The 11,829-nt window shown below is 29.5% G+C and overlaps 2 protein-coding genes across 2 annotated transcripts; one reads left to right on the top strand and one right to left on the bottom strand.

Annotated features, from left to right (window-relative positions):
• Window positions 1-3,860, bottom strand: LOC114269654 (thioredoxin-like fold domain-containing protein MRL7L, chloroplastic). Its single transcript, XM_082901903.1, has 6 exons — window positions 3,715-3,860; window positions 2,356-2,570; window positions 1,731-2,257; window positions 678-759; window positions 487-598; window positions 1-395 (listed from the first exon to the last, which is right to left on the bottom strand). Exons 2-6 carry the CDS (start codon window positions 2,566-2,568, stop codon window positions 241-243), a joined length of 1,089 nt encoding a protein of 362 aa, XP_082758029.1. The 5' UTR covers window positions 2,569-2,570; window positions 3,715-3,860; the 3' UTR covers window positions 1-240.
• A 2,751-nt stretch (window positions 3,861-6,611) lies between these two features.
• On the top strand, window positions 6,612-8,287 carry LOC114321743 (GDSL esterase/lipase At5g14450-like). The gene is made up of 5 exons (XM_028268938.2): window positions 6,612-6,792; window positions 6,914-7,111; window positions 7,243-7,406; window positions 7,533-7,803; window positions 8,148-8,287. Exons 1-5 carry the CDS (start codon window positions 6,612-6,614, stop codon window positions 8,285-8,287), a joined length of 954 nt encoding a protein of 317 aa, XP_028124739.2.
• Window positions 8,288-11,829: the final 3,542 nt, after the last annotated feature.

The following is an 11,829-nucleotide window of genomic DNA, read 5'->3' as shown; positions in this document are numbered from 1 at the left end:
TTTGAAAAAAAAAACCAAACAGAAACTCTATTAATCTTGCACCTAAACAACAAAATTTTCAGTTTTCAAACTGAAATTAACAAACAATTGCTAAATGTGATTATAAATCTCCCCTAGAATGTACATATGAGCTAAATTTTCATGGTGTCCATTGATCTGTATGGGGAACAACATGGTAAACACAGCATCGCTAACCCAGAAACTCTCATTCTCTAAACCATAGCATACATAGATATATAGTTATGTACAACTTTTATTCTGACACTGTTCGCTGTTGATTGAAATGGTAGGGATTGGTTCTTCACTCTTTCCAATGGTATTCAAGCTAGACGGTTTGGCTGCTCCGTAATAAAAGAATGCCATTATTTTTGACAACTCATCTGCTGTTCGAATCCCTGAATACCAGGAAAAAATCAATTATAATACAACTATTATGATTCAAGGCTGAGGCTGTCAAGAATATAATTTATTTACTAGAAAATTTACCTTTCTCACGGTATAAGATCTTTCCAGCTTTAGTGAAGATAAGCTCTGGGAAGACGGACACTTGTAGAGCAGAGACCAAATCAGCCTCAACAACAGCATCTATTGCAACACACTGTTTGGTAGTTGAAAATAAAATAAATGTTAAAAGGTGGGATTAGGATAATAAAAATAAAGTAAATGGCTTTACTTACTCTTGGTGATGGTAGCCGACAGTTCCATATGATATTTACAGCTTTCTCCAATTCATCCCGCATCCTTTCATTTTCCAGTGGTCTGCAGAGATTCATAAGTTTTCATCAAATAATAAAAATATACTCTATAATAAATCTAGCATTTTTTGCTATAAAATCAATCATGAAAGTTTGACATCTCATTAAAAATATTCTGATAGCTTCCAATGCAGCATGGCAAATCAACATCAATAAACATCACCAATTAATTGACCCAAGCCTTTAGAAATTAAATAACAAACAGAATTTTTCTTTCCCTTCCTTATTAGACAGTGATTGCTGTAAGCATACAAGAAATTGTGAAAGAACACTCGAATTGAGTAGTCGTAAGTAGCAATATAGAAAAGTGTGAAAGGTCAGAAGACCAATTAATCCATGTGCATTGACCCATTGGAAGTGAACTTCTATAAGTAGAATGAGAAGATTGAACACAGATTCAATGTGTAAACCAGATAGCCATCAATCACATAAATTGAAAATTGGTACACAAGAAGGGTAGTTGTTACCAAGGAATTTATAGAGAAGTCACATGTTCACCAAGACTAACAGGAGAATCTCCATGAATTTGTAATTATATACAGTATGAGGCACCAAAGGAAGAAGATCATAGAAGCAACTAGAACGTCAGAAGATCATATCACTTCCAATCTGGTAAATGGGAATCAGATCCATTGATGCACAGGCATAAAATGAAAATGAGAATTACAAACCATACTAGGAAACAAAAAGAACATGAAGCAACGTTGCCCAACACTGCTAAGACAACTAGTACTTTATATCAAATGGCTGATGCATGTTTATCCAGTCAGAATTCCAGACAGGCATCAAATGGAAATGAGAATTACAAACCATACTAGGAAACAAAAAGAACATGAAGCAACGTTGCCCAAGACTGCTCAGACAACTAGTACTTTATATCAAATGGCCGATGAATGTTTATCCAGTCAGAATTCAGAACCAAGAAAAAAAATGGAGCAACCTGGAAGAAGAAAAAAAAAAACACTGAAAACTAACCTTCTATATCGATTATGCACAAAGACAATCAAAGGACTGAAGTCCTTGAACACAGTCTCTTCCCATTCTCTGGTGGTGATGTCTTTGATTGGACGAATGTAATTGTCATCTTGCCACACCAATTCATTTTCACTATCATAATTCTCATCATCATCATCCTTCTTGACATTTTTAATAGTAATCTTGTCAAAGAATTGACCCAAGCTGAAACCCCACCCATCAGAATCTTCGGGCCAATCAGGATCCTCCTCCTCCACAACAAGTGGATAATCAGCCAAAAGCTTCTGCATCTTCTTCCTCCTCTCGACAGGGTCTACCTCCTCTTCGACATCCGGATTCATATCAATCACTTCTCTAATCTTCCTCCTCCATTCTTGCCTCTCTTCCTCATCCATAAGTAAGGGATCATCATCCTCCCCATCATTCCCACTAGATGCTTCTCCATCCTTATTCCCCCCATCGTCATCAGGCGTGAGTCTTTCAGCTATTCTAGAAGCTCTTAATTTGCCCAATCTGAAACCACCAGCCTGCCTTTCATAATCAAATTCACAGGAAATATACGTCAGGAATATGCAAGGTAAAATAATTTTTATAGCAATTGATGTTATAACAGAAAGAGGCGCACTCGGGAAGGTGACTTTAGAAAGTTTGGTGATGACATTGACAGGGTAGAATTGTCCATCCTCGAGGAAAGCACATCAGTTTTCCATCGTTTTCCCTTAAACTGATTAGTAGTAGTGGTAGCAGCAACGGAGGAATAAGAGGAATCCTTAAAAAATTGCTCTTTAAGAGGATGAGAGAAAAGATGTTGAAACCCAATCGTATGTTGCAGTGCCATTTCTGCATAACAACACAAAGCAAGATTAAATGAAGAGTACAAAGTTATATATATATATATATATAGAGAGAGAGAGAGAGAGAGTATAAATTCAAAAAAAAAAAAAATCAGGAATAAACAAACGAGTTTTCAGCAACTGCATGGGTAAAAATTCAAAAACTCTTAAACTCTTAAACTTGCTTCTTTCCTATTGTATTCCAATCCATTTTTTGAGCTGTATGACTTATTTTTTGTTTGTTATCCTAATTATGAGAACCACTATAAATATTATCATAGGTGAAGAAAATGAGGTGTTAAAAATGCTACATAAAAGCCATACATTTCTATTACATTACAATCAAGAAATTACAAAACACGCAAGGAATAAAATTTATGATAACCAAAATGATCCCACAAATATATGAATGTGCTAATTACAAATGCAACGGAAATCAAAACTCATCTCTAATGTTAAAAAGTAAAATGAATAGATTATTCCAAGGAAAATGCTATTCCACCAGAATTTGTATACAGAATTTTGTAACCATAATGACGTGGCAGTGTTATTTTGGGTAATTAAAGACATCTCCATGAGTTCTTTCTTTTGAGATGATAGCTCAAAACCCAGCCAAATCATTCAGTATAACTTTTCAGCATAGATTTTCGATTTGTATATCACTACTCTTATTTCACATACACAATTGTGCATAACTATTTTCTTGCCTTTTGAACTAAATACCAAGGTAGCTAAGCATTGAATTTCACTAGAAAAACTGATTTCGGTGGCAAAACGGGCAAACAAAGCACAGCTTGGCCCGCCCCAAACACACATGACCCTACAACTTAACTTTCATACCCCCCCAAACAGAAAAGCAAAGAATCAGAAAAATTCAGTGCCTTTCAATTGAAATGATCCCCCAAAAAACTCAGCAAAACTGAATAAAACTCAAAGCAAAACTATCCCCAGAATGAGGGGTTGTTCCAAAAATTCAGCAAAACACAAACATATATCAGCCAATGATCAATGTGTATGGTAATAATTGCATCTATGAAAACCAACTGAATCATGAAGGGCTGGTGCTCATCTACTGGGTTAATACACAGGAACCCTAAACAGCAGAAACAAAATCAAATAACCCTAAACCATTAACAGAGAGAAGAAGAGACCTGAGACCACTGAATGAATGCTTGGCTTCTAAAAGTGGAGGCGGTGGAGAACAACGAAGAGCTGCTCGAGGGAGGCAACGGGGGAAGTGACTCTGACTGTTTGGATGGGGAATCCGGATCCTCGGCCTCTTGGATGAGGTTAAAGTAGGTGAGAAAAGGATAAAAATCTCTATAATAATATTAGGTTTGGTTAAGAAATTAAACAAAATAAAAATAATAATAAATTGTGAGAAATAAATTCTTTTGTGTTATGAGAAATTACAAAAAAAATATATTTTTTAAAAAAAATAATTTTATTACAAAATAAATTTTAAATTTTAAATTTTATCAATTTAATTATTATTAGTTTTTATTTTTTTTCAATCTAAATTATTTCTTCAATTCTGTTAGGTAAAAATGATTTAAAAAAAAAAATAGTATTTTAATTTTTAAACTCAACAAAAAAAAATATTTTAGGCACTTCATATACATTGATTTTAATCAACAATAAGTATTATTTGAAAAGTAGAACATTTATTTTTTGAAAAATAAATGTAATAAATTAACGTGATTACAGTTATTGGATCAAATTATTTTTTTTAATAGATAACCTATCTGGTGTGGTTCAAAAGTTAAACGGTTCAAATTTTCGAAACGTGCCTTATAGTGTGCCCTGCAGACCCAAATAACACGATTTTATATGGGAGACAAGTTGTACCCTTAAGTTTCGTTTGTTTTCAGAGGTAAAATAAAGAAGATTGACAGTGAGGGGATTAAATAAAATTGTGATTGTTTTGATGATAGTTGTTGGTGTAGGGATTGTTAAATTATTTTTATATAAAATAAATATAAAATAAAAAAATACAAAAACATTAAACATTATTGTTCAAAAAAAATGCCCTACATGTAAAAAATAAAAATAAAAAATAAAAACTTTTCAAAAAAAAAAATAAAACAATGATTTTACTTAACAAAAAATATAAAAAATTAAACATTAATGTTCAAAAAAAACATGCCCAACATGTAAAAAATAAAAAAATAGTCCAGCGGACTATTTTTCTAATACTACCTCCACATCTTCCATCTCAATCCTCCTTCCAAGGCTCAACCTAATCCGGACCTCCATCTCAATCCCTTCTCTATCTCCCAAAACAAACACAACATTAATAGGTCCCACCTCCATCTCAATTCCAATCCCCCTCCATCTCTTGAAACAAACGGGGCCTTGGTATTAGGATAGGCTTTGGAAGGGGGATTGGGATGGAGGAGGTGGAGGTGGTATTAGAATTTCAGTTTGCAAGACTATTTTTTTATACATATATTTTTTATTTTTTACATGTTGGGAATTTATTTTTGAACATTAATGTTTAATTTGTTGTATTTTTTGTTAAGTAAAAATCATTGTTTTATTTGTTTTATTTTTTTCTAGAATTTTATTTTTTTTTTATTATTTTTTTATTTTTTACATGTTGGGCATTTTTTTTTAAACATTAATGTTTAATGTCTTTGTATTTTTTATTTATTTTATTATTTTATATAAAAATAATTTAACAATCCTTACACCAACAACTATCATCAAAACAAACGCAATTTTACTTAATCCATTCACCATCAATCCCTTCACTAACAATTCTTTCACTAACAATTCCTTCATTATTAATCTCTTTACTATGAATTCCCTCCATTCTACTTCTGAAAATAAGCGGGGCCTCAAAGTTATTTAGATGATGAATTGGGTCGAAAAAATTAAATTTTCCCAGTGATCATCAAAATTGTTTAGTTAGCAAACAAGAACGAGTTTTGATAGGACCATAGAGGAGATGAGAATTTAATGGTAGTAATGTGGTTTGAGAAATTATGAGTTCCTTCTTAAAGACTTTACTTTTTTTTCTATTAAATTTTTTTATTAACCAATTAATGTTTGTGGTGAATGAGAAAAAAAAGAGATTAGAATTGATGCATTTAGAGAGAGACAAAGTTGAACATAAAGAAGAACAATATAGAGTGATCCTACAAGAAACTTAATAGTGGAGGAAGTATTAATAATTATCAAGAAATCCCAACAAGATGATTATTAGGAAAGAAAATTGGTTCGTGTGCTTGGATTTATGATCCTTTGCGTTGTATATTTATAATAGAATTACACCATCCAACAGTAATTATAATAATATTTTTTTAATTTAAAATAATTATAAATTTACATTCCTATTTCATAGTTATTAGATTTGCGATGTAAATTTTTTATTACAAACATGTAATAAAGAATATCAAAATGAGCGTGGTTGATTTGATATAAATAATTAATTGCATGTATACTAAAGAACATCATCACTTCAAGAAATAGAAAAGAACAAGAATGTCAAAGTAATTCTTTTTCCCATTGTTGTCATCAAAAAGTAGTGAAGCATCACAACCCAGCAAACAACATCAAAACCAAAGCATAATTTCATATATAAAAGTCAAATAAAACCAAACATTTGACAACAGAGGTTTACATTTTTATTATGTATGATTTGAAGCTTCTTTTTTTTTTCACTAGAAGCTTTATAATGAATATTTTACATGGTCAAAACTTTTTTTTTCCTGTTTTCTGGTGGCAGACTGAAAAAAATGGAAGGACAAAAAAAAAAGTTTGAATATTGGTATTATTTTAGATTTTCCTTCCTCAAAATGACAGCAATACGGTCAAAGCTAAACTTGCTTGAAATAGAGAGTGAAAGCAAAAAATGGTTATGTGACAGCATATAACTATCGTGAACATGCTTTCTATGTTCTTTTCTAATAATGGAATATATTTTCTTAAGCATTCTGGATCTATCCCTATAAATACATAAAAATGTGCTAAAACTTTTAACATATGAAGTATTAACATTTTCTCTTAATTAATCTGCAAAAGCAAAACAATAGAGCTCATCAAAATGTTGGTGCTAATTCAGATCTTAGTGCCATTGGTACTTTTCAATATTGATGTTGGAGCAATGGACGTGACTAGTTTGCCACCATGCAATTTCCCAGCAATTTACAATTTTGGTGACTCAAACTCAGCTACAAGCTCTAATAGATATCCTAATGCCGGGCGTCTCCTCATAGAATTTATGGGTATAAAAATATAAACATTTTTTTTATTCTAGTTTCAAGTACATGCATGAATATTTATCATAATTAGACACTATTTAAAACAGAAATGCATAACTTAACCTTGTTATTTTATGTCAAGCAGCTGATTATTTGAGAATACCATATGTGAATGCATATCAAAATCTAAACACAACAAATTTTCAATATGGTGCCAACTTTGCATCACCAGGAGCGTCTATTACTCCCCAACAATATCCTAATGGTAACCCCTTGGATATTGGAATTCAAGTCAAGCAATTTGGTGAGCTCAAATTGCAAAGTAATGATGTTTATAAACAAGGTAATTGCGGTGGCCATATTTATAAATACAACAATGTTATGCTGATATAATTACTTTACTGAATGTTGTCTACCAAATTAGAAGTTTGTTTCACTAATATTTGACCCATGATAGTTTCAATTATCTTTCAGCTAAGCAAACAAATACGAGTAGACTCCCCAAACCCGATGACTTCTCCAAGGCTCTTTACACTCTTGATATCGGTCAGAATGATCTTACCCTTTGCTATATAATAAATCTTGATGTTCGGGTTGAAATTCCAAATATAATTAACAAATTTGCAGCAGCAGTCAAAGTAAGTTGTACTATATTTAATTACAATTGGAATTGATAAAATTAAAATTTTATGTATAGACATTGTTGTTTTGGGTCATTGCTTAAAATAATAATGTATGTGTGAATGCACTTCTATGTATTGCAGGTTTTGTATCAGCAAGGGGCAAGGGCATTCTGGATACATAACACAGCCCCATTTGGTTGTTTCGGATATGCTAGCAGATTGATTGGGGAATTACCCAAGACTCAAGATCAAAATAAATGTTATACCTTTATGAATGAAATGTCCAATGAATACAATAGACAACTCAAAGAAAAGGTGAACAAACTGAAGGTAGAGCTTCCAGAAGCTGCCTTAACATATGTGGATCTTTACACCCCAGTGCATGAATTGCTCACCACTTACACTAAACTAGGTAATTATCATTATGTCTTCATCAACTTTACCTTTTTCAATCTATATTACAATTTTTTTTATGTTACTACTCATTTTTCCATAATATTTTCAACTTATTCTCTTAACTATATACAACTACTTACATATTAAAAAATAACAAAGTTCCAATAATATTGAAATACAAATAGCTCTTGTCCAAATAAATCATGGATAATCAAATGGTGTTTTAGATGTTTTCATGCTACAAAATGATTTATGACTATCATTTTTTATGTCATTATTCTAATCTAGGTTTTTCTTTTACTTAAGGTAATCATCGTATTTCAATTTTCTTATATTGCTCTCTCTTTACATTATTTGTAGGTCTGGAAAACCCTACTTTTGATGGTGTACACCGAATTCAATCTGCGAACCAATGGCTTGCTAATCGTATAGTCAACGGCTCAATGTCAGACCCACCGATTCCAATAACCCATGCATGTCATAAGCGTGTGGGCGCATAATACAATATGTTTATGTAAATAATATTCAATTTATGCTTCAATGTAAGGTGCATTACCAAAGCAACACATTTTGAATTTGTTTTAAACTTTTTTGTTACAAATTGTTCTACTTTTCTTTTAATATCCTAAAAAGATGTGAGCAACAATGAATAGTTGAATTTTATATTCAATTCCTAATGTTAAGTGCAATTTAATTCTAATAAGTTGGGCTAGCAATCATTACACACCCATGTGTGCGCAATTCTATCCTATTTGATAATAACAACCTAAATCTAACATTTTGCCACCAAAGTTGACATGTTAAACTCAAATCTCTAAATTTGAAATTCACATCCATCTAAACAAGATTCTGAAGGGAAATGTAAAAATGTAGGGTTAAATTTTGGAGGTTGAAAGTATTATGAAACTCAAATGGTGTAAAAATAAATCAAAATGTATATGTGAAGTGAGAAATGGTGTGAATTGAAATAAATTATTGTGTATAAATAGAAGGTCTCAAAAGTAATTTTCCATCCCTCTCGTAATTCTCAAAACTTTTTTTGCACTGAATTGTAATTAGTTGTCTCATGTTCAACTATTTCAATAAGATTGCCCCTGTTTCAATCAATTTTCTCGAAAGTAAAACATAATTTCTTGAAAAAAAAATTTCACTAATACTACCAATACATAACTAAAATGTAGAATTAATTGCATAAAGTATATTGATAAGTTGAGATTTATTCTTAATGTGAGCCTCTCTACAATTTCATTTAATCCCAATTTTTATTATATTTTCTATAAATGATTTCGTGCTCTATTGTGTTCTTAGCCTAATTCTAAACTATTTTAGTATAATTACATTTTTCGCTCCTAGAACTCGATCAAAATTCCACTTTGACTCCCTATTGTTTCTATTTACATAATTTAATTTCTACACTTTAAATTTAATTTCAATTTGATATTTAAGTCAAAATTTATGTTAATTTTTTGACATATACACCTCATGAGATTTATAAGTATCTCAAAATTATTAATTTTAACATCCGACTTAAATGGAAGAACTAAATTAAAGCTCAACGTAAAATGTGAAAACCAAATTGTGTAATTTGAAACATAGAGACTAAAGTAAAATTTTGAATAAACTACAAAGGTTAAAGTGTAATTTATCCAAATTTTTGTATACAAAATGATGCAACCTAACTTAAAATGTGAAAAATAAATTGTGCAATTTAAAACAATAAAGACTATAATAAAATTTTGAATAAACTAAAAAAGTTTAAATGTAATTTATTTAATTTATTTTAATATAAAATAGTGTAACATTTTGTGATTTTTTAATTTCAACTTAAAACATTCACCGTTTCGTCACACTATTGTGGATGGATTTTTTTTCACAAAAAAATTATCTTTTCGCAATTCCTCTCAATAGTTGACCCAGGTCAACCCACTACGGCTCCATGACATCCACACTTCTGATTATTACATTTAAAAAAAGTGAAATGAGTATTTAAATATAATTATATTAAGGTTAAGTTTGGCATCTCTTAAAAAAGTTAAAAAGTTTAAAAATTATTACTATTCATCAAAAAAAATATTAAAAAATTAATGTTACACACAAAATTACAACTCATCAATCTGAACCGGTCAGATCTGTGCTGCGTTTCTTAAGAAAAATTGCACAGTTGTGGTGCAATTTTAACACACTGTTGTTCGGCCTGTGAGGGCCATCACGGGCCCCGTTTTGATAACCTGAACCATTATATAGAACTCGTTGAGTACTATATGTCTGTAAAAAATCACATTGATCAGATATCGATAACTGCATGATCAAATCAATTTTGTATAAAAAAAAGGATGGTGTTATAGTTAACGATTAAAAAAAACAAATCTGATCAGATAGCTATCAATATCCGATCAACGTGATTTTTTACATGTATATAGTACTCGACAAGTTCTACACATTGAACAGTTTAAATTATCAAAATGGGACCCATATGGCCCCTACGAGCCGAAAAACACCGTCCAATACAATGCCCAAAAAGTAGACAATTACTTCTTGGCATCTATTCGGCCTGCGCAGATGGACAATCGTACAACTCACACTCCTAATCTACTCCTATATACTAATTTATATAATTTTTTAATACACATTTTTTCATAAAAAGTTAAAAAATTAATCCAAATAATCATATTTTTTTTCTCAATTTTTTATTTTAAAGAGTCAAAAAGTACAGACACCCTTGTACTTTTTAATATAATTAAATAATATTTTAATCTCATAACGAAATACATCACAATAGGCAATACCACTTCAAAATATAAACAAACCCGTAACTCCGTTTTAATAATTTACCAAGCCCATAACCAGACATAACATTGTTCTTATATTAGGATTTATCAAAAAAAAAAAAAAATGAATGAAACAATTTTAAACATCCCTTTAAGTGCCGTTTGATAAAATTGAAAATTGAAAATCATTCCGTTTTTAATTTTTAATTTATATTTATAAAAATTTTAAAAACTGTCATAAAAACTTGTTTGATAATTTTTTTGATTTATAAATGATTGTCTCAATTTATAAATTTGAGAAAAAAACGTAAACTTAAAAAATGAGTTTACGTTTTTAGTTTTTAATTTTTTTTTTAAATAATTTTTTTTTCAATTAATCTTTTTTTTCAATTAATTTTTTTTCCAAATTAAATTTTTTTCAATTATTTTTTTAATTATTTTTTTTCATTTTTTTTCAAATAATTTTTTTTTCAATTACTTTTTTTTCAAATATTTTTTTTTCAAGTAATTTTTTTTCCAATTAAATTTTTTTTCAATTATTTTTTTAATTAATTTTTTTTCAATTATAATGTGTGTGATTCTATTGTCATAAATAATAAAAATAAAATAAATATTTTAGGTCTGAACAAACATATTTTTTATTTTATATTTTTAAAATTTTTTAAATATTTTGTTCAAACAAAACGCGTTTGTAATTTATGTTTTTCTAAAAATAAACAAAAACTAGTTTATAAAATTTTTGTAAACATAAACCAAAAACGTAAACGTTACCAAACGCTACCTAAGTATTTAATTTATTAAGTTACAAAGTTGTTTGATAAAAATTTAAAAGTTAATTACTTAAAAGTTCTATTAATAAATGTTATGGTAGCTCTAGTCTTATTTAAGATTTTATGAACCAATAAGTCCTATTTAGTAAAATTGAGAATATCATCAGTTTTTTTTTTCAATTTTTAAACTAAGAACATTATCAATTTTGCATAGTAATGTTCCAGATAATTATTTCACTAACCGATGAAAAAAAAACAGATTATGAGATTAAACGTTTTTGTCATTTTATTTATTAGTTTGATTCAACTATCCAATAAAATCAAGAAGATTATCAGTTTTTTCTAGTTATTATCAGTTTTTTCATCTTTAAAGTTTTTTTTTTAATTTTTTTAATTTTTAGTTTTGCACATCAATGTTCCATCATCATGCTCCTTTATAGACACAATTTTCAATTTTGTACAAAAAAGAAAATTTTAATTTTTCCAATTTTTTAAAAAAAATAG

This window comes from Camellia sinensis, chromosome 13 (assembly GCF_055761805.1).
Source record: "Camellia sinensis isolate YWXY chromosome 13, ASM5576180v1, whole genome shotgun sequence".
NCBI classification, from domain to species: Eukaryota; Viridiplantae; Streptophyta; class Magnoliopsida; order Ericales; family Theaceae; genus Camellia; species Camellia sinensis.
This window is presented reverse-complemented; position numbering and strand designations above follow the sequence as displayed.